The sequence below is a fragment of the Choristoneura fumiferana genome, chromosome Z (assembly GCF_025370935.1).
Source record: "Choristoneura fumiferana chromosome Z, NRCan_CFum_1, whole genome shotgun sequence".
NCBI lineage: Eukaryota > Metazoa > Arthropoda > Insecta > Lepidoptera > Tortricidae > Choristoneura > Choristoneura fumiferana.
The window spans coordinates 33,800,618-33,828,504 of NC_133472.1; the positions used below are offsets into that span (position 1 = coordinate 33,800,618).

Consider the following 27,887-nt stretch of genomic DNA (forward strand, 5'->3'; position numbering starts at 1 on the left):
GAATGTGATTTTGAATTTCCCACGACTCAAAAAAGTAGCGTCAAGTCGCCGCGACGAGCAGCAGCGTTAAACGGCTGCTTGCAGGAATGATCTTGGTCTGGGAAGCTGATTTCTTAATCTCATTTAGTAGTAGTCGTGGCAGTGGTACAAATAAAATTGTAGTGAATGAAAAAAATAACATTGTTTTTGTTGAAATCCCGTCTCTTACTCTCGTATTAAATAATATAAGCGTAAACGGGACGGCACGATACGAAGTTGGAATTTTGTACTTCGAAGGCCAGTAGCCATGTATTTTGATAAACCATTCATAAACGAATGAACGGTTTTGTGTCGCTAGCATCACGCTGCCGTCGCTGCACAGAGTAGTGGTGTTGCAGAATCGATAGCAAGAGTACAGACTGTATTGTTTAAGAGCGTTTATACCTGCTGAGGCTGAGCTAGAAACGTTGCATTTTTGTTAGTTTTTCTCGATTATTCCATAAAAATTTAATGAAAATTAAAAATGATAGAACTCTTCTTAATATATTAATGTGCCTCTACTCCAATAATAGACTCTTTTATATTGTTTACAATCGAAGAAAATAAAAGTCTATCACGAATAATTATTGGAGTAGAAACATTAACTTATATATTAAGAAGAGTTCTATCAGACCAAATTTTTAATTTTCATTAATTTTATGGAATAATCGAGAAAACTATCAAAAATGCAACGTTGCCAGCTCAGCAGGTATAAACGCTCTTAAAGCGTGGGCGCTCGTGACTGCATTCACCCCATCTTTCTTCCTCCGAACCACTTGACAGAAAGAAGTGGTGCGAGCGATTGTGACAATGTACCTCCAGAACGCACGTTCATTCGAATGTACGCAGTAGAGATGCCGCATAAACTGTAACCAGATCGTGGTGAATTGAAAATGTGAATTCTTGTATACCTCTATCTTCGAAACCTTATGGCAAGACAAAAACTGGCATCAATGGGACAAAGCTGGCATCTAAATGGAAGTCGCCTTTTGCTAACCTAAAGCCATTTGCCGACTATTGTTAGACAGAGCAGCCGGATTAGTCTTGACAGCGTTCTGATATTCGCTGCGCAGGAACGAGTCATTATAAACAGTAAAAAACGGATGAAATTTTCGGGGAAAGTGGTGCTATCAATTTTATTACTACCCTTTTTCGTCGTGCATTCTGTGGTAAGCTTGAAGCTTGGTGTTAAAATAAAATAACTATGTTATTAGAAACCATAATCGAATTAAAACAATACCATTAACTTTCTCATTAGAGTATTATTTGCATTTCCTTATTTGTTAATTCAGAGCTGTAAACTGTAAGGACTTTTCATGTCAAAGGAGATAAAATAGAAACAATTTACAAATACAATATGCTATATAACTTTCAAACTTATCAAACCCATATGTTTAGATAATTTCACCAAATCGAATGGGTTGTGATGCATATAATGTATATCTGTTTAAACGTTTACGACAGGCATCTTATGACCAAAAAGCAAGAAAAAAAGTACACAAAACTTAAACTTAGTTAAATTATCCTAGCATTATGCCGAGTTTGGACAACGGGATTGAATAATCCATAGCACTAAGTTAACTTCAATCTTATAAATTAATATATACAGCATTTTTACATCACTTTATACAAATGGGTGTAGTCTTATGTACAGTATCAAAGATCATCTGGTTTGTGTGTTTTCGTACCTATCGTGAGCGAGTTCTCGGAGTCTGATCTGGACGAGTGCTCAGTCTGGGGCGACTGCGGGGGCGAAGGTGCGGTCTCAGAGGGCACTTTGGTAAGCACTTTATCTGTTTGGAATGGCTCTTCAAGAACTTGGCTGGCGCAACGTGGCGCCGTCGCTGGGGTGTCGTCCTGCGACAGCGACAATTCAAATTGCGCCACTAGTTGACTCAGTACTTTTTTGAGATGATCAAATGACTCCGACTCGGCGGGTGTACCAACGCTCTCCAGTACTGTCTCGCAATTCCCATCTTCGCAGGTGACTTCGTGCTGCCTCTGAAGCGATTTCAGTTCGCCGACGGTGACGGTCAAGTCCGGCTCGGCTTCCATCGCGTTCGTGAGGAACTGTCCTTCCAGACTGAAAAGGAACACGGCGGGTATTTCGATATCGTCTTTCCCGTCACCGGACATGGCGAACATGGCGGTGCTCTCGTGCGAGGAATCTGGTACGTTATCTATGATGATGGCTAGTTTGGCACCGGCGGCTTGGATGTTGCGTACTTTTTGTGCGAAGGTGCACAGTCCGCGTTGGGCGACGGCGAACTTGTCCGTGAGGGCGGTAGCGAGGGGGCTGCATGCGTGGAGGGGGTCGGCGCGGCGCGGGGTCCCGGCGAGCGCGGCGCGCAGCTCGCGGCCGAAGTGGCCCGGCCCCGCGGGGAGCACGCGCCCCCCCGCCACCACGCCCACCGGCACCACGCCGTTCTCCAAGTCGCTTAGGGAATTCCATTTGGACATCTCGCGCATGAACGTCAAACCCTCCGCGGCGTCTTTGGAGGATTTCGCCTGGATAACAACAAAAGGTAATGTCAAACTTACATAACAGGTTATTTTGTCTAGGCTTTGGGTGAAAATGTCTGTCTTACTGTCAAAACTACAACGGTAAAAAATTAACAAACGGCAAAATAATTATCCTCCTAATGGTTACCTAATGATTCACCGACAATTTTTACGCAGATTATTGATTGCAGACCACGTTTCGCCGAGTAACGGTACGCCGATGAATTTTTACGCAGATGTATTGTTTCGCAGACTAACGTTTCGTAACTCAACTTTTAGTAGACTAATAAGGCCTTTGGGCCAGTAAACCGAACAACTATTGACAGAAATTCGTTTAGCCGATTAATCACTATACATATTGAACGTTTAGTCAAAAAACTTTTCGCTTTCGGATTTGTGTTTATTTTATATTGAAGTCGAAACAAGTCGCGACGCCAGCAGTTCTGGTACTTGCCGGCCACTGCAACAGACCAATGACTCTCCTTGAGTTGTTGGTACTCATGGTCGGTGGTAAATGATTACATTTTCCATCAGATGACATTTATTTTCGTCTCATAATAATAAAAAAAACATGTATTTCGAAAAACTTAACTCAACTCTAATTTTTTTTTTGCTACTGACTGAGCTAAGCACATATTTAAGCGTCACACTCTCAGCTCCCGTAGCATCTCCATCCTTATTACTAGTTGTGTGGCAGCAGCACAAAGCCTCGTATTCATGGTAAACATTTTATAGAACAACATTGTTGAATCAACGTGTTGCTGAGTTTTCCTCATTGAGCGGCAACACGACTCAACAACACATTAATGAGGGCTATCGCGAATGAATTCGCCGCTAGAGGCGCTAGTGTAGCGTGAGGTCTCCGAAATGTCAAATCTCATAGTTTTTGGGTGAGCTACGCGGGTTTATTTAGAATTAGAATAATTTTGTGAATATTTTGCAATATCTGTAATTAATTATGGCAAATATGCGTTCCGGGGCAATGAATGTCTGTGTTTTGAGACAGTATTGTCTTTCGGAAACCTTTGTCCTCCCTTTTTTCCGAACAAAACGGGGACTATGCAACACTGTGGCATGCTCGATATTTATTTGGTACGGTTTTAAGGTGTATTAAATATGATTTTAATCTAAACTTTGTTTCCACGCCCGTAATAACAGACTTTCAAAACCATACTTAAAAACCTCACGCAACAGTGCGCCATCTAGTGAGACAAAAAACGATAGCCCTCATTCAACAATGTTGCTCAACAAATGTTTAACGAACTGACCGTATTAGTAGTATAGAGCAGCTGCACCCTTCCGTCGGGCAGGGTTAGCACGGATATGCCCATGTCGGAGAGCGCGTGTATCTGGCGCGGGTCGTTGAGCGGGCGCAAGCGGGCGGGCGGCCGCGCCGCGCTCGCGCCTAACAACTGCCGCAGAGGCTGCCGGACTTTCTCCGCTACTAGCGACGCCGTGCTTGGACACGTTCTGGCATAAAAAAAAGCTTCATTAAAATAATAATTTGGGTGACACTATTTACCGGGCCCCGGATAATATCGACGCATCACACAAACTCATGAGTTTCTAGGGGCATGTACACGAAAAATCGGGTCGGTATTTCCATGCCGGTATTATCCGGGCCGGTATATAGTGTCAGAAATATTTAATAATTAAAAATAATTTAAATAATATACAGAGCGGCAAAAAATGTGGCCCTCAATGTAAGCTGTAATAGGTCATTTTGTAGGTAGAGTTGGCCAAATTTTGTGCCACTGAGTATATTTTTCTTCATGGTTTGTAGGTAATCAGTATATTTACACACGTTGGAACATATCCTGGCCCACCGTAGAACGTTTACACAGTAAATGTCATAATAAATTCCCTTGTCACGCAATGCGACGTCACTACGTCTTTTTCTACGAAAAGGTTCTGGCGACTCAGTTGGTTCGAGTGTACAGTCGAACAAATGAGGGCTATCGTTTTTTGTCTCACTAGATGGCGCAATGTAGCGTGAGGTTTTTAAGTATGGCTTTCAAAGTCTGTTATTACGGGCGTGAAAACAAAGTTTAGATTAAAATCATATTTAATACACCTTAAAACCGTACCATAAAAATAACGAGCATGCCACAGTGTTGTTTAGTCCCCGTTTTGTTCGGAAAAAAGGGAGGACAAAGGTTTCCGAAAGACAAAACTGTCTCAAAACACAGACATTCATTGCCCCGGAACGCATATTTGCCATAATTAATTTCAGATATTGCAAAATATTCACAAAATTATTCTAATTATAAATAAACCCGCGTAGCTCACCCAAGAACTATGAGATTTGACATTTCGGAGACCTCACGCTACACTAGCGCCTCTAGTGGCGAATTCATACGCGATAGCCCTCATTGAATCGTGACCCAGGGTGGAACCTTTATGCTACTAATGTCATGTTGACATCGCATACTTTTGTCAAGCAAATCATAGTGAAATTGATTATTAAAAGGTTCCACCCTGGGTTATGATTCAATTTGTTCGACGGTACAAACGGCCACATCGATAGCTGTCGTTTTAGTAAAAGCGTAAGAAAACTCCGGCCAATATAGTAGAATATCCCTAAAGTATAAAGACTATTTAGTTAAATCGTAAAGTATAAAAATGTCTAAGTAGCAATTTTGACCCGGTTGTATGATAAGATGACAATACATTATTTTATTATCATATCCATAGTACTTCAAATTGGCATCGTAGTTCCTGGCGTATCATGCCATCTTCTTCGGCCTCGGGTTATACAACATGGAGTGACGGGGACAGCACGATCCGAACGAACAAACGAAGTACTTCGTGGTAACAGTCCTGGTAGACCGATTTTGATGTAGTATATTTAAAGGTGACATGATCGCAAGTGTTTTAAGTATGATCAGAGATCACAATATTTGGCATAGGTTTCACAAATAGTTATTTTCAGTTACTCGTTTTTCATACAAAATAGTAGTTTATCAATTATGACGTTTCATGTTCTTGCTCATTTCATAACTAAGACATAAAACAAACAAGATATTTGATAACATAGTCCTTAGTACAATCAAGACCTTATAGAATATTGAGTCATTCCGCCTACTTATGCATTTATCACGACCTAGACGTTTTGTAAAGTAAGTCTTCCTGATACTAAGACAATTCTGTACTTGGTCAGTGTACTACCGAGACGTTTTAAATGCCAAGGCTAAATGCAAGTAAGGCCTTCAGTACCGATCCTCTTTGATCTTACCAGGTGACGTAGAATAACACCGAAAACTGCAAAATATCACACAACTGCAATCTCTTTGTCCCTACTCCAAAAAATACCGCCTGTTTATGTGAATTCAACTATACTACAATCATCATTGTCATCATATCAGGTGGAACACGTCCACTGTTGGACATAGGCCTCCCCCATCCTAATATTAAAACTATCTCTACCTAAAAAAAGAAATAAATAAATGACATCAAGTTTATTTACACAGGTAATCGACACACAAACAGGGTAATAAAAAACCAGTTTCCCTTTTACCGTCGCAACGCGTTTTTCGGTAGCTGTCGCGCCTAATAACATGAAAACAATTTAACAGACAAGCGCGAGAATTTTAATCGTTGCTTACTTTCTGTACTTATCCTCATCGTCGTCATCGAGCTTCAAGGAAAAATAAGAAGTGTTTCTTCCAGCATGGGCCAGTGAGAGCGGCAGGAAATGCGCCTCCGTGGTGAGCACATAGTCCTCTAACTTGACAGGCATGTCTTTATCGTCTCCAAACAACATGTACAAATACTTGAACGTTTCAGCGAGAACGAAGGAATCCATCCTGTCTTCGTGAACTCTGGTTCTGACGTCATTGACTGCGGCGTAACCACAAGGCACTTTAGTATATTGCTGCAGAGCTTTCAGCACTGTTTTGCCGACGTGCAAGTAATGGTCGTCTTCTGTAGCGCGATGGAGAAAATACGTGGATTCAAGGAATTCTGGCCGTAGTGGGTGTTGCCCCCAGTGAACCTGGAATAAACAGTTTAAATATATCAATTTCATTAAAAAACAAAGATACGTCGTCTCAATATCATGCAGTGGAGTTTTATTTTTTGTAACAATTCGAAACTTTAGATACGACGCAGTGTGTTCAGGTTAGTCGAATGTAAACATTTTCTTTCTTGCGAAAGGGTAAATACTATAATTGCAATGCAAATACGCTTCTTGTAGGGGGAGGGGTTGCAATATTTTTGTTCGGGTCAAAACTTGCGCGTAGAATTTCTACTGATCGATTTGACTTGGACTTTGGTACACATTCGTATACTAAAAACTGGAATTCAAGACCAAAAAATCTACGACAGATATGTCACTGTCAAATCTGTCAATGACACTCCTGCCACTGTTAAATTAAGTTTTTCAGGTTTCGCCGACCTTTTTAACAGTGATCACAAAATTCTATATTGCTCTCGTGTCTGACATTTTTAAATGCGCAAGTTATCTCCGCGTGGTTTCTGGAATTTTGCTATCAAGTTCCAAAAACTACAATCACCGTACAACGTGAAGAAGAAGAATATATTTATCTTTAATTTAACTGACATTGGCCCAAGCCTTAAGGCCGCCATTGAGGGGAATAATAATAACCTTTTTAATATGATTCCTTGTATTGTTATTAAATAAGGATTTTGTGGAAAAAAAAATACTAAAACTTATTTTCAACTCTCAACTAACATTGAGACAATTTTATTCTAAGGAACATAAACAGGATAAGGTTGCGTTGTTCTACCACAGTGTAGTCCTGAATATTTATTTTATTCCGTTTTTTTCGTATTTGTTGTTATGGCCGCAACAGAATACATTATCTGTGAAAATTTCAACTGCCATGGTTTATGTTATGAGATACAGTACAGCCTAATGACAGACGGACAACTGAGTCTTAGTAATAGGTTTTATCCATTGTGTGCGGAACTCTAAAAACAGCGCTCTAGTTAGTCTAGCACTTACCTACATACATAATACGAGACAAATGCTCTATGCAAGACATAAGAGGCCTCATATTAAATCACAGGAAAGGAATTTGAAAAAGTTAAATGAAATATTTTTTAACACTTTTTTCTTTATTCAAACTCCTTATCTCCATCACTAATGTCCGAATTACTATCAGTAATGTTGGAGTCTCATTTTGTGACATGAATAACAAATTTACCCACAACTCCAGTAATTAATCCGTACAGTTTGCATACATCTTCTACTTTTATGACGTGGTCTATACAAGACTGCCACCTTTGCGGTGTCAACTCCCGGAGGCCTTCATGAAATAACTCTATGACCTCTGCCATTTTAAACGTATTGTTATTTCAAATATTAGTTTGATTTTATCTTAATTGTAAATTATTGCACCAAATGTTATGAATACCTGAAGAAATACAAGCACAATACCAGTTTTTCAACCAAAAATTACGAAGTGTTTAAGTTTTTATTCAGGCGTCTAATATTTATGTAAAAGTAAGTAAACAAAATTATTTATTTAAATTATAGAATCGAAATTACTAGTAAAAAGAATATTCTATCATGTGTTTAAAAAAAAGTAATGTACTATTGTACACACATTTTATTTCAGTGGCAACATTGTTGCAGATTTTTTGGTCTTGAATTCCAGTTTTTAGTTTAGTTTAGATATTTATTTATTTATTGGATTTTATGTTGTGGCTAACTTCAATGAACTACATTTATTAGTGATTATTATCTCAACATGAGTTTATTCCACGTCCAGCGTCCATGATGTTAGGCATTGTTACAGCCTGGTAACACACTATACTGCACCTGGAAGTCGGTGCTGAAGGGCTCCGGGATGAAGGTTTGCCGCTGCATGACCTGGTACAGGTGCATCCATGAAGTGATGCGACTGGTGGAGCGGCCTTGTAACACACTATACTGCACCTGGAAGTCGGTGCTGAAGGGCTCCGGGATGAAGGTTTGCCGCTGCATGACCTGGTACAGGTGCAGCCATGAAGTGATGCGACTGGTGGAGCGGCCTTGTAACACACTATACTGCACCTGGAAGTCGGTGCTGAAGGGCTCCGGGATGAAGGTTTGCCGCTGCATGACCTGGTACAGGTGCATCCATGAAGTGATGCGACTGGTGGTGCGGCCTTGTAACACACTATACTGCACCTGGAAGTCGGTGCTGAAGGGCTCCGGGATGAAGGTTTGCCGCTGCATGACCTGGTACAGGTGCATCCATGAAGTGATGCGACTGGTGGTGCGGCCTTGTAACACACTATACTGCACCTGGAAGTCTGTGGTGAAGGCCTCCGGGATGAAGGTGTGCCGCTGCATGACCTGGTACAGCATCTCGTGCGTCTCCACCGCGGGCCGCACGTCGCCCAGCAGCACCTGCAGCCCCGGCCAGAACGCCAGCAGCGCGTCCATGAAGTTACGCGACTGCAGGTGCGGCCTGGTACAACACAGATGGGTCAATCAACTTTTTAGTCGTTTGTTAGTCGTTTACCTCAAAAACATAAATTATTCCTTGTAGCGTTTCACCTCGATCACGTTTGCTACAGTAGCTTCATGCCTCGATCGTATAATTTCATATAAGCCTATATTATTAGTCGTACGAGTATGCTGTTTTTTTTAGCTCCAACGTCTACTTTTACAAGCCAATATTTAAATTCATATTTTAGCTAATCTAATTTCATCAAATTGTAAGTTTTTTTTTATTCGACTGGTTGGCCAGTAATTTCACCGGCTGTCTTACTCTCAACAGTGCAAGCACTGCTGCTTCACGGCAGGATCAGCGAGCAAGATGGTGGTAGTATTTTGAAAGCAATTTTGAAGTGTCGTTTATTATAAGATAATATATCCCTTAAATGTATTCCTTATTTCTGTCCATTGTAAAGGTTGCCTGGAAGCATGGGGTATTGGCGTACCAATCCCTACAAGCTATATTTAATACAAAAAAAAAGCAATAGATGGCACTACTATTAACATTTGTAAATTATAAAATGTGAATAAGCCGAATTAAGTAGAAATATTAAGATTAAAATAAAGACTAGCATATTTTATAAACACAACTTCACATCAACCTTAATTCAACTCCTTAATTTGAAGATAAGAAACACCATAAAAATAATAAATTGAGAATACGAAAGTTAAGGCTACATGTGGCTACATTTCAGCTATGAGGCTTTCGTAGTGTTTTGCAATTGTGACGCTAGATGGCGAATAACCGGAATGCGCTTGCTGGGCTTGCCCCGCGCTTGCTCACATTCGTCGAAACTATTTGAGAGAAACATGCCATTCTCTTCTAATGACGTAAATAAGACAGAGACATCATGCATATCTCTAGTCGTCTAGGCTCAGTTGGTGAGCTTGTTGGTTGTTGTCAGTGTACCGTATCCTTAGTGTCTCACTAGATGGCAATACGTATCGTGTTATTTGTGTTCTCACTGGTGCCATCTATTGGAAAATTGAAGGAAAGAAAAATAGCCAGTTGAATAACCAGTATTAGGGTGATACCATTTGCTTATACTAGGTGGTATCTCTGTTATATATGTACTCGGTGCCTGGAAGAGATCGCTCTGAAGCGATAACGCCGCCTATTGCTTATCTTAGAAAATCTCTATGTATATACTTGTGTTTTCTGTACTGTTTACTGTATTGGTGTGCAATAAAGAGTTATTGTATTGTATTGTATTGTATTGAATATCAAAAAGGTTTAGTAGTTCAGTAGTATCAAAAAATTACACCGCGGTGAATAGCGATTCGGAAAAAGCACTACCTGGAAAATAATATGTTGCGAATTTTTATACATAGTATGTAATGTGAAAAACGATGAGAAGAAATGCTTCAACTAAAAAAAACCCTTTTTATACTTTTTGCTATTGAGGTGAAACGCTACAAACAATTTATGCTTTCGAGGTAAACGTTTAACAAACGGTTACCTTATTGCCATGGTAACGTCTCCTGAGTTACTTATTAAAAGTATCATTTTATGGGGTACAAATCCTAATTTCGATCATTGTGTTTGCAATTGCTTGTATGATTGACAACACTTCAAAAAATTTAACCATTTGGAACCATTATCACAGTTTTTATGAAAAGGCTAGTTTTCGGTTTACTTCACAATCCATTTAAGACCTACACCTTGTTTAACGCGCTGAAGTTAGCAATCGCATTCACCATTTCTTTCCACCCTCTCGTCTTATACAGTGTGACAGAAAAAAGTAAGACAATAAGGCCTCAGTTTTAAGACCATTAATGGCCAAGTCAAGCTGCATCCTCAAAGATCGATTCAGTTGGTCATCTCTTAGTCGTTTTTTCGTTAATCAAGAAAATCTTCACCGAATTGCATTCTTGCGCTCACACCGATAATTAGATCGCAGGGGCAGTGGCTCCAAAATGATGCTTCGCAAGTTCGCAAGTTCGACAAGTTGCAATTCGTATAGTGATTTCATAAAAGTTGACAAAAATCAACATCAGAATAATGTTTTACAATAAGTGTTGACTTTAAATATGATTGATGATTGTCATTCAAATGCGTCACCCTATTTAAAATGGAATTAAAGATTCGTCATTCACTTAACTAATGAAATCGATATATAATCATGTGTTGGGCTCAGATCATTTCATCTTCAATCAAACAATGCCACTAAGCAAACTCCTGCATGGAAATCTATATTTAAAGTTTTAACAGCAAAGTTCAAAATTAGCTGGCATTTACTGTCTCGTCCTTATCGTAATATACTCATTTGGTTTAAATCGTCGTCAATTTCACTGTCATAAAGCTATCAATTATTTGTTGCTAGCAGGCAAGATAAACTTTATTTATGGTAATATAAATTTTCATTCCGCGACACTGTACGTTCACTGGCAACAATATAAGACAGAACAATTGACTAAAAAAATTCTAACGCAACTCTATTCCAACGTTAGAGTTAATCAGATGGTTTGAGCGTCTTGATCTGTTCGATACTATTGCCAGCGACAGTACTGAGATATCAAAATGAGATATCATAAGAATATTGTACAAATAAAATTTACAAGAATAAACATCACACATGTTTAAGGCCATTTCGCTAAGCAGAAACACTTTTTCAACAGACAGATGAGTTAATTCGCTCTCGCATTTATATGTTAGATTGTATGGAATCGCAAACTTTGTATATATGAATACACCGTCTTTTACAACTTATTACAAATACAATGTAGCAGTCCACGTCGTGAGTTCCAATCGCTGTGACAAGTTGAAATATCGTTGAGCTTCAATTAAGTATACCAAATGCCCTACTGTACACAGTAAAACTACTTAGAATAGTTCATCTGCAGTAGTTTTTTACACAGTATGATTTTAGTTACTCATATGTAGTTTCACGGTCGGTCACGGAACCGTCCATTAGTTCGACTATCCAACGAAACAAAATACAATCAAAAGATCCAAACTTTTTTTTTTTTCATTATTACAGCGGCTGCAGGCAGCAGTAAGTTACTATAAATTATAAATCAGTTTGTCTGGTCAGGCGATTCACGGTAATTTATTTCTGATTTTCTCAGACAATTATAAAAACACGTATAAAATTTATAACACCAACTAGTTGCTTAATTTGTATTGAACTTGTTAATTAGTATATCTAATATATAAATTTCTCGTGTCACAATATTTGTGACCAAACTCCTCCGAAACGGCTTGACCGATTTTATGTTCTTTTTTTTGTATATATTCGGTAGGTCTGAAAATAGGACGTAAGCTATTTTTCATTATTGTACGCGGACGGAGTCGCGGGCAACAGCTAGTTTTTACATAAGTTTTAGTTATCGGTTGCACTCGCATGATATGGCCCATGATTTGAAGTTTATCCGCGTGATTTGTAGCTTTAAGAACATCAATAAACGTAATAATAATTACTTGACACAATATATGTTACAATTCGCAATAGTATTTTGTTGTATTAGAAAAGTTTAATTTATAAAAAAGCGAACTAACTGCGCCCAGCCACAACGACCGTAAACTACGATCATAATTGATTTAAACGGGTTAAATTTATGGAAAGTCGTATTGAAAAGCATATAAATGTATTTACGATTCTTACCTATGCATATGGACAGCCAACATAACAGGGCCTCTGCTTATGTATTTCATCACGGCGTTGTAGTGTCTGTTGAATCTGGCCAAGTACTTCTCATCACCGAGCAGGATGTACGCTTTGAGACAGTATTCGTAGTACGAGTCGATGCCAGCACCGACCCCGGAATCCTTACGCACCCAATCGCCAGAGTGTATATTAATCACCGTACCCATTAAGTCAGAGGTTCTGCAAAATAAGAGATTGCGCTTAGCAGTGTAAGTGTCGTGGCGTACAAAATATACTAGCTCGAATCGATTGGGCGAGTGCACTCTTCTAATGTTTACTTTTGTAACTTTTTGCTGCCTACTTCTAACACACTGAAAATAACCTAACCATAAAAATTTCATTTGTAATACAATCTTTTTTCTGCTGACTGTACTTTTTGTTGATTGTACTTGCCTTGTCACCCAAACTACATTTACATACCATATTTCAAGTCGATGCTATTAACCGTTGAAGAGTTACGTCTTGCCGAGACGATCTTGGCTGGACTACCAGGATGTCACTACTAGACTATTGTATTGTCACGCGATTTACATAAGTATAGTATACTTAAAATTACCTCCCCGTTGGTTAAATGCGCAAAGAGCTTTAAAAAATGTAAAGTTCGGGTTTAAGATAAGGATGTACACAATGTACTTGTGGCGTTTAGCGTTTCATTTAGAAGTAGTACTGATTAGGTTTTACGGCAGTGTTTTCTAAGCTTTTTTGTAGCCGACAAGCTTCAGAATAAAAAGACACTCATCGGTAGTTCACTAACATAATAAATAAATAATCCATACTAATGTGTTTGTATGTTTGTGTGTTTGGTTGTTTGTCAGTTTTTCACGCCGTAACGGAGCGACGGATCGACGTGATTTTTGGCATAGAGATAGTTTATGGGTCCGAGAGTCACATAGGTTATTTTTTATCCCGGACAAATGCAGTTCCCGGGGGAACAGCGTGCGATAACCGAATACCAAGCGGGCGGAGCCGCGGGCAAAAGCTAGTTCTACTATAAATGTTATAGGTTTACTGAGCTGCTGCAAACCACAGGTAGTCGCCAATATCTGACACAGCAAAATGTGCAAATATCTGATACGACTCTATTTTTAGGGCTGGTATAATATGACATGTCAGATATTTTTTCAGGCTCAGCTGGGCTACTACGAAACTCGAAACTCGAAGTTCGTGTCGTGCGGTCCCTCTGACACTTATACTATTTAATACGGGAGCGAGAGGGACAGCACGACACGAACTTCGAGTTTCGAGTTTCGTAGTAGCCCTGCTGCTGTGGCAGATATTTATGCAGGTAACTGTAAATAGTACACTAGAAACCGTGATAACAGATTTTCAATTAAGACAGTTACTCAATTACCTATGCCTTATTTTCCAGAGCCGATCCATAGCTTTGTGCGCCTTCTGTTCGTAGATGGGTTTCCCGGTGAGTCTGGACAGAGCGGCCATTTCGAGAATCATAGTTCCCGCGCAAGCGGTGCAAGTCTCACGAGACTCTTGCATGTTCCTTATGCCGTGTCGTAGATTTATCTACAAACAATCATATTCAGTGGGATTAAACAAGGGACGTATATAGAAAAATTGTCACAATAGTCAAAAACTTGGAAAATGTTCCGTTATAAAATTAGCAAATCATACTACTTCATGGTTCTTCGTTATGGACTCCGCTGAATCAAAAAAAATACAATTTCCAACCTGTCCACCTTCCCCCATTTTCCCCTGAAGTGTTCCTCTCCTCAGCTTGTTGTTTGCAAAAAAACGGATATGTACAAGTAGGAAAAAACCATGAATGATGAGGTTAATCTACATTAAAATCTGTATTTCAAAAACTACTTATCGTATTGATATTTTGCAGTTGGCACGAACTGCATTACAACTGAATTGTAACTGCAATGCCCCCTCTTGCAGTTCTATTGTAGTCGTATTGCAGTTTCTTCAACTGCAATTCGACTGCATTACGACAGTGCAGCCAGGCCAGCTTGCAGTCGGTGTGCGGTTGACAGGACTGCACGGTAACTTAAAGTGGGCTGCACAGTCGGTTTGCAGTTTTGATGCAGTTACTTACACCAACTGCAGCAAAACTGCACTCGAACTGCCATTTTGCAGCTAGGTTGAAGTTCAAATGCTGTCCGTCTGTACCGGCCCTTAGTAGCTATGCAAGAGGTACAGTCACTCGCATTAATACCTGCCTCAGCAGAGCGTGCAAAAATATCAGACACGTCCTACCGGCCAGGTGTTGTGTCAGATATATGATATACGTGCTGGTGATTGTAGGTACTCGTCCTAGCCAAACTGTCGATAGTTTCACAATCGATAGTTTAATCTCCAATAAGCCACACTAATGATAATAGTATCCAGTATCGTTAATCAAATTAATACTTACAGTATAAATAGGTACTATTGTTTGTCAGAACTCCAAAACTATCGATACAACTCGATATTTCCGCTAATAAAGACTATCGATGTTCTACTATCGACTGGCAACACACTAACTGACCTTGCCGTGGGGTATTCCGGTGCTGGTGTTGAAGGCTGGCAGCAGTCGCCGGCCCAAGTCTTCGGCCAGCGCCAGCAGCTCACCGTCGTACCACTGCAGTGCCGGCACCTCGGCTTGCAGCGCCATCGCGAGCACGTGAGCCGACAACAAGCCACTGTAAACACCGATAACACTCCTATAAGGCCTACGCTAGCTGGTACCCGCACCAGTAAAAACCGTCGCACGCAACGCGTGCAGTTTGCGTTGCTCATTCTATTTTACAAGAGTTCACCCAATCCGTGGAAACCGCGTCAACTATCGTAGGCCCTTATATTCAACGGTAACACGGAAACTTTTGTTATCCCTACAAAAATCCTGTAAAAGTGACTCCATTCCACCTCTTATACGAATAATTTGCTTTACGGCCATTGAGCAGTGGCGATTGTACAGTCAACATGGAATAGTAACTTGTGTCTATAAGGGCGGCAAGCAAGGATTTACGAACAAGTCTCGTTGCCCAAAAAGCCCAAAGTCGAAGAATAGTATGTATATGACTTAGAGTCATGAAATTTGGTATGTAGGTAGCTGGACGTCGGGAATAACATATAGGCTACTTTTTATCCCGATGTTCCCACGGGATAGGGATAAAATCTCGAACTAACAACCGCTGGGCTTAGAGTCATGAAATTTGGTATGTAGAGCTGGACATCTGGAATAACTCATAGGCTACTTTTTATCCCGATATTCCCACGGGATAGGGATAAAATCTCAAAATAACAACCGCTTGGTTTAGAGTCATGTAATTTGGCATGGTTGTTTTAATTTAACGTCAATGAAAACCACGATGAAATTTTAGGGAATTCCCACGGAATTTCAATTGAACTGCTGTATCTAAAGATTTACGCGTGCGAAGCCGCGTGTAAACGCTAGTTTAAATATATTTTTCTAACATAGCACAAAGAAAATTTTACACGATTTACTTACCCCAGCATTCTAATGTTGGTTTCGAACACTGACACAACTATGTCATGGTCGAATGTGACATCTTTGATGACCAGTTTGATGGCTCTACTGAACTCCGAGAAGTCTCCCATCACAACCAGGGTATCCAAACTGTCTACCAGTGTCAGTGAAAAGCTGAAATAAATAGGGAAACATACCTAGGTGTAAATCAAAAGCGCATTGATAGACTTTAGGAAAAGAGGAACGGCTATAGAGACTCCCTCTCCAGCGAACGGGTAGCCTCGAGGGTGGTTTCAATCTATATTAAACCGGCCTAATCATAATTTGATAATTTCATAAAGTAACCAGCGTGGACCGATTCGAATGCGGTTTTTTTTTATTTGAAAGCAGGTTTTCTAGCGAAGGTTCTTAGACATGTTTCATCAAAATCGGTTTAACCGTTTTTGAGATATTGAACTTTGAAGTGACAGGGTCGGGCTTTTCCAACTTTTTAGTACTACTACGTAAGTTGCAGTGCGAGAGAGAACGTTTATCGACAGCTGTTTCTCAAACTGCAACAATATAAAAAGAGTTTTGACTAATCATTATGACCATGAATGTTTTTATACAAACCTACTCTAGGTATGTAAGATTTAAAAAAGTTTCTCTTAAGCTGTTGTACAGAACTTCTTATCAAATGAATACGTCGCTAAAGTCGAATTTTCTAGTTGACAGGTAAGTCTTATCGACATTATTGTTTTATGTTTATGACATGCAAAAGATAAGCAACTTTATGGTGATAGACCACATGTTTGTCTGAAAACTAATGAAATAAAGTATTTTTTTTTAAACCGGTCAAGTGCGAGTCAGACTCGCGCACGAAGGGTTCCGTACCATTATCTATACAACATTAGCCGTTAGCAAAAAAAAAAGTTTGTTGAATGGGAGGCCCCTTAAATAGGTATTTATTTTATTCTGTTTTTAGTGTTTGTTGTTATAGCGACAACAGAAATACATAATCTGTGAAAATTTCAACTGTCTAGCTATCACGGTTCATGAGATACAGCCTGGTGATAGATGGACAGACAGACGGACAGACAAAGGGACGGCGGAGTCTTAGTAATAGGGTCCAGTTTTTAACCTTTGGGTACGGAACCCTAAAAACATGTTTTTTTATTACACCGGATTTAACTTTTTTTGCCGACTGAACTTATTATCATACATGCTTTTCAATTTATCACATCAGGCCTACACTCACATTCTAAATCGAAATGTGTTTTAAGAATATTATTCACAGTGACAAAGCACTTAAGCGTCTCACTTCATTTGAGGGTTCATACCCGTGTTTTGTCCTGAACCGTACGCCTCGTAACCGCAAGTTCAGGACGCATATCTAAACGAGGAAAAATCACACCAATGCGAACATTGTTATGTAGCTATTACAATAACCATTAACGGATAGATTAAAACATTTCAATCACACCAACTGACCTTGACGAGCATAAAATTCGTTATCGCAAAGTCGTTTTAAGTAATCTTTTTTTTAAGGCGTGTTTTTAAAGGAGTGTATATAGCTGGCCAACGTCTATGAACGTTCTTGCTTCCGAACTAACATATAAACCGTAAACACGATGATCTTGATGTCCGGTTACTTCAACAGGTGGCTCAGTTCAAACTACTTGGTAATTAACTTCTGGGACAAATCGAAATAAATGTTTTTTAACGGCCAAATTTTTAAATTAAAAACTTGAGTAATATTGTGGTAACACGTAGGTACATATAGACACATTAAAAAAAACTCAAGTATTTTTTAACCTTTTTTTGCTAAACATGTGTGAATTAAAAATACTTTACTTACAAACTTCACAAAAACGTCATAAATTAAGAAATTTTACACTTTTATTGCGCATAACCAATTATCTTAATTCTTGATTATCTTTTAAACAGTATGAGTTGGGGCACTAGTATCCAGCATAGATTAACTGCATTTGACCTGTTAAATGTTCCCTTCCTGTTAACGGATATCAAAAATAACATGTTGTATAAAGTAATTATAGTGAACTTGATTTATGAGTTTATACTCAATTTATCTACATGTTAATGTAGAAACTAAGATCTCTGGATACAAGATACAATGGCCCGCCTAATAAACATAAAACAGCATTCCTTCTTCTGATAGTGGTCAACCGAGATTCACATTTATGCCTCCATTCAACAAACCTATTATACCATACAAATTTCATGTTACTTAACAAATATATCTCACTTTCCAAGAGCGTCGTCCATATCTCCACGGCTTGGTGTGATACCCTTCCACCGTCCCTTACAGCTGAGTGGCATTAGCTCATCTGCTGGATAAGCATTGTCCATATAAGCATTGTAAGCATGGTAAAACATCTTCCTGGCTTCCTCTCTGCAAAGAAAATAACAAGGTGTTTTAAAATAACTAAAGCAAAGCATTAAATAAAGCAGGGGTTACCAAATGGTGGACTGCGATCCGGACCGCTGACCTATTGACCTCACATAAACAGTAATTTGTATTACTGAGTACGTAATTTTATAAAGTGTATCCCGCGCTGTCTTTGCTGCCATTAATTCGACAACAGACGAGTGAAGTGATGTGAGTTCCTTGTCACTTTAGCATGTTACATTTGCTTATTTAATAGACTCAAGTAGAAACAAACTGCAATGGTAATTTTATTTTAAAACTGGACGCCATGATGAAACCAATAGGTGATCCCTGAAATAAAGTATAGATGGAGAGGTACTAAGTAATTTGTCCATCAACTATCATGTTATGCTAACATGTGGTAACATGTGGTAACAGGTGGCACCAGGTGGGATTATTCCCATTTCTTTAGTGGGTATGAGATGGGGAAAAAAACCAATTGGTTACCAGTACCACCACATTCTTTTTAATTTTCAGCAGTTTATTGTCAACATATCAGAAAAAGGTTCTATTCTATTCAATATTTATGGAGTTAGTTCATCTCTTATCGCGAATATTTTTCCTATGTGTTACCACTAAAGTCCCACCAATATTGCTTGGGTTTTTTTTCCAGTAGTTACCACTGAGTACTTTAGTGGCATTGATGGGAAAAAAAGTCCCAGCTGTTACCACTGGTAAAAATTGGTGGTAACAGGTGGGAATAACCCAATTTATTGAATCAGTGTACTTTGTTAAAGATCCATTTCAACTAACTATAAACAATTACTTTGCTCACCCGCAATCTTAGAACGACAACTATGTCTATGAAACAAATGTGTTGTTCACGCAGCTCACGCATTTTCAGTTCGAAACGCGTCAGCATAGTGTGGTGGTGGTGATAGTTGGGTTTGTGTGATTTGTGTGTATCCTGTGTGCAGGAGCTGGATGAACACACATCTGTTGCATGATGATAGATGAGATGTAGCTATCATAAGTTTGCAGGTGAGCAAAGTAGTTGGCACTGATCACTTTTTTTTACTACTCTTTTTTATCATATTTTGCTTAAAATAAAGATAATTTCAAGATACTAATTTGAATATCTTGGCAAAAAATGGCAGTCAAATTTAAATATTTTTTTAAATATCAGATACGACGTCTCGTAAATTACACATGGCGGTTGAAACCTACTGAAAGGCCAAGTAAAATAATGTTTTAAAAAAACGAGCTAGTTGTCAATGTCACTAGATGCTAATGTGTCACATTCAATCGGATATTGTTTTGAGAAAGAACAGAAATAAACAGAAGGTTAGTCTAAAAAGAATCATATTATGCCTATTGAATAACTACCTCTCTGCAAATTGTATTTTATTTTAACTCATGTATATTTTGAACAGTTAAGCTACGGCGTCTTTCTTTAAACATCCATTTTAACGAACTGACGCTCTTTCTACGTCGATAGTTGTAATAGACGCGAGTAGGGACTGAATCTCTTCAGGTTCATATCATAATCACATTTCTTTCATTTATATAATATTATGTTTTAATGTATTTTTTTTTTCAATTAATTACTAATTAAGCAGAAAACTGCTAGAGTACATTCTGTTTTTTATGTCAATACCTAATATTTGGCTAATGTGACAACTGACTGACATCAATGTCTGCCTGCGACCTGTGGGGGTAGGTACCACGAAATTCGCGAATCGAAGTTTGTGTTGTTACATCCCTCTCACTCGTATTAAATAATATAAGCGTCAGCAGGACGGCAAGATATGAAGTTCGAATTTTGCACTTCGTAATTATCGGCCCTGCGTAACAGATACCATAGATAAACCTAGACACTTATGGATTTACTTTTCAAATGAAAATACGAAGGCTAAACTAAGGTCAAACATATTTTTGCCTATATATTCGTAACCCTTTTTTTTGGATCAGAATAGGACAAAATTGTTCAAGAACCCTATCCCTCGAAATGGTATCCGAATCAGGGTACATTGGTAAAATATGAACAATACCAATTGTTTATAGTCTATACTAATATTATAACGAGGAAAGATTTTGTTTATTTGCATTGAATAGGCTCCAAAACTACTACACCGAGAGAGAGGCTATATCATATTTTTTTTTTATCAGGGATCCATACTAAAACTTCCCAAGGTGTAAAAAAAATGGACATAAAATGTCTTTCATCGCATACACTGCGGAAACTATTAAAGATAGAACAAAAAAATGATCTAAAATATTCAAGAATATATCAATATCTACAAAAAACTTTGCAATACCATATGTCCAACTATTGTAGTTATGTCACTATAACTACTTTTTTACATTTTAAAAGTTGACAGAAATACCAACTAAAATCAGAACATGTTATGCACACCTTTGTATTAATCCTTATCCAAATAAATAATTTTATATTCAAGACGGTTTCAATACCTGTAGATTACTTTTGAATTATTCAAATTGGACATTCCATTCAAAAGATATTACGAAATAAAAAATATTAATCTACCCAAAAAATGCATTTACTCTATGTTGACGCGCCCCAGCTTTGCGCGGGTTGGGTTGGGGTGTAGTTTTTGGGAAATGGAGCTGAAAAATATGTGTGACATGCCCTTGATTAGAGACTTTTTTAGAGTTCTGTGCCCAAAGGGTGATATTACTAAGCTCCACTGTCCGTCTGTCTGTCTGTCAATAAATATGCTGTATCTCATGAACCATGATAGCTAGACAGTTGAAGTTTTCACATTAATAGAGATTAAATTAGATATTAATAACGGCAACAGGTAGTTGCTTGAATGAAATATTCACAGAATATTTATTTGCATATCATTCACTTTAAAAATAAATAATTAAATTAAAATAAAATAAATATTTAAGGGGGCTCCCATACAGCAAACATGGTTTTTTCCCATGGAACCCTTCGTGCGGGTGTTCGACCCGCACTTGGGTGTTTTTTATTTATTTTGCCTGTGCAATGCCGGGGCAGGTCGCTAGTAAACAATAAAATGACTAGTAATAAGCATAATATTACCAGCACCTTGGTTGCCACTAGTATAAAAAATAAAAAATAAAAATAGTTTATTCATTAACTTAAGACATAACACCAAATCTGAGTTGGTGCCTCTTTTTAAGCACTAATATGCTTGTGTTAAGAGACACCGCTCCTCAACATAGCAACTGTATAATTTTAGGTGTACAGGTACTTTAAAGACATTTACATTAACTTAACTTATTATAAGAGTAGGAGTTAAATATCGTAATGGTTTAACTAATGTTAGAATAAAACGAGTGGAATTTACACAAACAATTATGAACATGATGAGTGCATGTGAGTTGAGTGTGTCTCAGTTATATGTTATGTTGTTTAACAGTAAGTTTTCTACGTCGTAATAAGTTTTTGTTTTTAACCAATCCAGTAGCTTAGTTTTGACTTCATGACATGTACAGGGGTAAATATGTATATGGTTATTTATGAGATTGTACAGTTTCGCCGATTGTGCCGTTTGTTGTCGCTTTGCATAAGCCGTTTTCACATGAGGAGTTTTAATTATTTTGTTTTTGGACTTGTTTTTTCGTCAACTAGACGTTGTTTCTGATTGGTAGACAGTATGTTTATGGGTTTTATGAGTAAGATTTAAAATATAAAGCTTTCTAACAGATAGAACATCAGCAATCCTATACAATTCAGCTGTGGGGAATCTAAAGTATATTATCCAGATTCTATTGGACTTAAAAAAATCCCAAAATGGTGACAATTCAAACAAAAATATGGAAAAAGCCACACACAATTTTTAAATGGGTCAATCAACTATTTTACCGACACATTGGGCGTCTCCTGCGTTACCAAAATTGTCTCCTGCGTTACCAAAAAATCGTACTTTCAACAAGATATTTCACGGTTTCATAAGTTGGACTTGCGTACGATGGCATGTATTCATGTACACCATCTATTAAATTACAGAAAAACATGTTCACTTACAAAAATCTGCAATTGTTTGAAAAATGTCGCGGACAGATTAGTGTCGGTAAAAAAGTTGATTGGCCCAAATATCAATGAAGATACCAAACATGTAACATTATGGTTTCCATTGCTTCAAATGGTATGATTTGAAATAAAATCTTGAATTTGGCATTTGTCCATATTTTAAGCTTAAGAAGGTTTGCATCAAAATATATAATTATAATATTCAACTTTGAAACTAATCTGTGAAGTGGGTCGGGATGGTATACATAAAACACAACTAAGAAAAAGTGTATGAAGAAAGTTGTTTTACTGTTAATCTTTACCTCAAACTTATCCTCTCAGCTTTAGTCATCGTCGTAGCCGTTTCTTCTTCAGTACTGACACTGATTATAGCTAGAATAACAACTAATAGAACTCGATATGCCATTATTATCACCGTATCACAATATTTTCAATAAATAAATTACTTTGACTAGTTATCGTAACAGTTTTTAACGAAAACATGAAGTATCTTATTTGGTTATTAGAGGAAAAAGAAGACAAAAACTTTTATTGATATAAATTATTCATAATCAACCAATATCACATTCTATCAGGATATTTCAAAACATTCTATTAAAAAAATAATCCGAGGTAGGCAAAAGTAGTAAGTATTAGACTGATAGGATTTCAGCACAGCACAGCGATAATACAATAATTGACGTGTATTTAGTCTATGGTTGATAAAGTGACATTCAGCACAGATTAAAAATACGAGACATGGCTAAAAGCAACTTTAATTAAGGGGTATGGAGACAGTCAAGCGGATCGAAGTCGAGCAGAAATAATTTTGTTTGAGTCAAGCATTTTATTCCTTGTCGTTACTAAATAGAATACAACCTCTACGTTAGAATGACCATTTTTTTTAAATTATTAAAAGTATTGGTATGACATGACATGACATGGAATGACATAACATGACATAACTATCAGCATGCTATCAACTAAACGAATTTTACAAAAAAAACAAATCGGTTCACAAAGGACGGACTTCTGGGCAGCAGGGCTACTACGAAACACAAAACTCGAAGTTCGTATCGTACCATCCCTCTCGCTCTCGTATTAAATAGTGTCAGAGGGACCGCACGACACGAACTTCGAGTTTCGAGTTTCGTAGTAGCCCTGCAGGGCTTCAAATACCATTATAAAGTAAATCGTTTAACGTTAACGTAATTAACGTTAAACGATTTACCGTTACTTAGTAGGGGCCATTCATTTATTACGTAAGACGATTTAGGGGGGGAGGGGGGTTGACCATGTCTTATTTTTCCTTACAAGGGGGTGTGAGGGGGTCTTGATAGTTCTTACGTAAGATCACAAAAAAGCGCGCGCTCGGGTAATAATTTGCATATAGGTAAACGATTTCCATGGCAACAGATCCGCACCGCCTGCACTGCACTTCTCGGGAACCCGCTTTTAAACTAGTCGTCACTTGTTTTGCGTAGACAGCACGTCGCTACATATCCAAACGTGTATTAATTTTTTCCTTTAGATTCTTACGTAATAAATATGGCACAGGGGGGGGGGGGGAGGGGGTCGGCCCATTCTTATTTTTACTTACATAGGGTCCAAAAACTGGCAAAAATCGTCTTACGTAATAAATGAATGGCCCCTTATACAATTTTTTACCGGTATCAAAATGGTAACGTTATCAGCTATTCATAAAATTAACGTAAATTCAGAAGTATCGTTAAATCTTAATGTAAAGTAAATTTAATTGACTTAGATTATATATTACTTAGGTACACAATCAGACGGAAAAAATGGGTTATACAAAACTTGGAGGTTTTCAACTGTGTTCCGGATTTTAAGATTAGTCTTGTTTTGACCATAGATCGTGTCATTTGTCAAAAATTGATAAATGCTGCGTAAAAAAGTGTGTGAATACTGGCTCAAAAATGAGAAAAAAGGATGGGATATCTTATTTTTCGTAAGTTCTATCGATTCATCTTCGTAAATACTGGGTACATATAGAGCAATTTTATGAATTTGCATTATTATTAGAAATATGGGTATCTACCTGAATATAGCTGCAAATGTCACGTTGACCGTGTTTGTTAGAAAGTTTTCTTCGGAACTGTGTATCTAAGTAAATATATAATCTAAGAATTTACCGGTAAAAATTACTGGTAAAAGTAACGTTAATTGGGTAACGATACTATAATGTTCAGTTATCAATTAACGTTATATTTTAATACCGGTACTGGGTTTTTACCCGACTGCGAAGAAGGAGGGTTATGTGTTTGACGCGTATGTATGTATGTAAGTATGTATGTATGTCTATTCCTATGCCCTCTCTTAACTACTCAACGGTTGAATCTCTAAGTTAAAGTTCAGCAGTCGGGACCCATTTAAGTCGTAACGCTCAAAAATTCGTACCTAATAGGTCCAGACTGTGGAACTTTAAGTAAGCTACTTAACAAAGTTCTAGCCCACTAGACTTGTTTTTTTCCTTTCAGTAATTTTTAAGACAGTTGGGTTTTTTGATTTTTTTAATTTATTATTTTACTTATTTATGATTATACCGTTATGTAACGTTACTTATAGTGTGAATGTGTGTGTGTTTATGGGCGGTGGTGATCTCTTACCATCAGGAGACCCGTGCTCGTTTGCCATCCAGTCGAACAAAAAAAAAATAAAGAATTTGGTAACGTTAATAACAAGCCCTGCTGCCCTGCTTCTGAGGTAACAAACATAAAAAAAAACCGGGCAAGTGCGAGTTGGACTCGAGCACCGAGGGTTCCGTACCTACACATTTATAGGTATGTAAATAAACGGGAATCGTGTCTTGAAGATATTTCTCACATTTTACGAGTGATTTAAAACATCCAGTGTATGCAGAGCCCTACTCTTAAGCAAAATGTACGCAGTGTGGGGTCAGATTATATTGGACTTTGATATTTACACAGACAAAAAATCAAGATTTTCAGACTTCTAGTTGGTTGGTTGGTTGGTTGTTGGTTGTGTTATAATAGCTGCCTTTATAAAGCCACAGCTAAAGCCACTGTTACACATGCTCGTTACTAGCATGCTTATGAGCATGCCACTAATGAGCATGCTCATGGACTGCAGGGCTACTACGAAACTCGAAACTCGAAGTTCGTATCGTACCGTCCCTATTGCTCTCGTATTAAATACACGAACTTCAAGTTTCGAGTTCCGTAGTAGCCCTGCTGAAGCAAACGCGTTCACTTTTGCTTATTACCTTTCCCCCTTCCACCCCCGTCTCGAGCATGCCACTAATATGCATGCTCGATAGTAGCATGTACTGTTCACATATGCTACTAGGTAGCATTTCCTCGATAGTAGCATGCTCTCTTGCTACTAACGAGCATGTGAAACAGTGCCTTATGTGTATATTAGGGTGATATTAGGCCACTGTTACACATGCTCGTTAGTAGCAAGAGAGCATGCTATTATCGAGGAAATGCTATTTGAATTTTTTTTTTTCGAATAGATACCGAACAGTGAGCAACAACAAAAAAAAACACTTCCAACGCAATGTCTTTATCGAATAATACCGAACAGTGAGCAAAAAAAAACGCTTCCAACGCGCACGAAGCGGCAACATCGATTGTCGATTGCGTAAAATCTGAGAGAAAAAATACCGAACCGCCCATACTTCGGTATTTTTGTTATACTTACCGAACACCGAACACAGTGCTAAAATACCGAGCGGTTCGCTAAAATACCGTACACCTGGCAAGCCTTCTGGGCTACTACGAAACTCGTAGTTCGTATCGTACCGTCCCTCTCGCTCTCGTGTCAAGTGTCAGAGGGACCGCACGACACGAACTTCGAGTTTCCAGTTTCATAGTTGCCCTGCTGTGCTGCTCACACACAAGTTCACATCGAAATAGATCGTACTTACTATTTCGATGCAAGCCCATTCGAGCAAGCGGCTACCACGAAAATCTAAGTTCGTATCGTACCGTCCCTCTCACTCTCGTATTAAATAATATAAACTTTAGCGGGTCGGCAATACACAAAGTTCGAACTTGGCACTTCTTAGTATAGAGCCCGGGGGGCTACTATTCACTATCCGAAAATCGAAGTTCATATCATACCGTTGCAGGGCTGCTCCGAAAATCGAAACTCGAAGTTCGTGTCGTGCGGTCCCTCTCGCTCTCGTATTAAATAGTATAAGTGTCTGAGGGACGGTACGATACGAACTTTGAGTTTAGGGTTTCGTAGTAGCCTTGCTGGTGCGTTTGAGCTCGAATTTCAAACTTTATTACCCGACTGCAAGGAGAGCTATTGTTTTTCGCGCGTATCTTGTTTATAGTATAGGTACTTACCCTTCATAAGGGCCCCGAACAAATTATTATATGGGGCCGCCAAGGCACGCTACGCCACTGACTGAGACGTAGTTAATAAAATGTATGCCCCTCTTTAATTGTCAACTACTTCGTATCGTGTCGTCTCGTTCACGCTTATACAATTTAATACCATTGTGAGCAAGAAAGATATGAACTGCGATTTTCGAAATTCGTAGTAGATCCTTAGTTGCATAAGAAATTATACTAAGCCATTGTGCCCTTGTCAAAAAATATATTAAGTAATGCGAAGTGTATTATTACAAAAATGTAAGGAAAATAATTGTATTTCTTGCATTCAGACCTTAAATTCTAGACTAGACAATACGGTTTCTACAAGATGTAAATATATTCTATAAAATGTAAAAAAAGGGCGCGACTTTTGAGCTCATATAAAAAAAAATACGCCTAGAGACCGCCACTAGCGCAGTCACGTGACTAAGCGCCCGCCGCCATATTGCGTTTGTGCGATGGTGAGAGCGTTTTGCCGTCACTGATATTTAATTAATTAATGTTATTTTAACAATTAAATGCTTAAGTTTACATGTCAAATTGACCTTAAAACGTTGTTGTAAGATAAAACCGTATTCTGGTTTCAGTATAGATTGATTGTGTACGATCAGTTCAAAGAAGAAAATCTTTCTGGTTTCCACCATTGAAATAACCAAGTGGTGAACGAGTATCAGGAAAGGTTCGAAGAAGCGCAAAGAAGGCTGTCGGGTAAAGTATCTAAATGTGTATATTAACAAATCTTATGAAAATGCGCATTTTTTATGTCAATAATTGTCAGTTATTTACCGGCTTTGATTGTTTACGTTGGTTATCATTAAGAAATGTTTGATCTTATTTGAACGGACAATCATTTTCGGGTTTCAGGTGCCCTGTGTCAGAGCTTACCTTTCTTCCAAAATCATATTATTTTGTAATTATCGAAGAAAGCTTACAGGAATTTACACTAATCATATCTTTCGAAATTGGAGCGAAACTTGCAGATCTCGTCTGAGGTCTTTTTATTAAAATTTTACATTTCAGTGTGTTAAAAGATGGAATTAGTGTAGAAATTAATCGTTCGTTATAGTGTTGGAGCGTGACCTTTGAAATCCTAGTACATTATGT

The 27,887-nt window shown here is 38.2% G+C and overlaps 2 protein-coding genes across 2 annotated transcripts in view; one reads left to right on the forward strand and one right to left on the reverse strand.

Annotated features, from left to right (window-relative positions):
• Positions 1 to 1,260: 1,260 nt before the first annotated feature.
• Positions 1,261 to 23,117, reverse strand: Edem2 (ER degradation enhancer, mannosidase alpha-like 2). Its single transcript, XM_074097995.1, has 10 exons — positions 22,740 to 23,117; positions 18,291 to 18,437; positions 16,067 to 16,219; positions 15,104 to 15,257; positions 13,967 to 14,136; positions 12,574 to 12,795; positions 8,774 to 8,939; positions 6,126 to 6,514; positions 3,789 to 3,990; positions 1,261 to 2,526 (listed from the first exon to the last, which is right to left on the reverse strand). Exons 1-10 carry the CDS (start codon positions 22,841 to 22,843, stop codon positions 1,675 to 1,677), a joined length of 2,559 nt encoding a protein of 852 aa, XP_073954096.1. The 5' UTR covers positions 22,844 to 23,117; the 3' UTR covers positions 1,261 to 1,674.
• Positions 23,118 to 27,222: 4,105 nt separating this feature from the next.
• Positions 27,223 to 27,887, forward strand: part of MEP-1 (zinc finger protein MEP-1) — a 30,424-nt gene continuing 29,759 nt past the window's right edge. Inside the window, exon 1 of the mRNA XM_074098005.1 lies at positions 27,223 to 27,491. The gene's annotated coding sequence lies outside the window, so the exon portion shown is untranslated. The remainder of the gene's footprint in view (positions 27,492 to 27,887) is intronic.

Excerpts from the sequence above, each read along its gene's own strand:
- Edem2 (XM_074097995.1), bottom strand. The coding sequence starts at position 22,843 with ATGGCATATCGAGTTCTATTAGTTGTTATTCTAGCTATAATCAGTGTC. Across the intron at positions 12,796-13,966 it reads CTCTGGAAAATAAGGCATAG|AACCTCTGACTTAATGGGTA; the intron begins GTAATTGAGTAA and ends CTTATTTTGCAG. Across the intron at positions 2,527-3,788 it reads TGCTCTATACTACTAATACG|GCGAAATCCTCCAAAGACGC; the intron begins GTCAGTTCGTTA and ends GTTGTTATCCAG.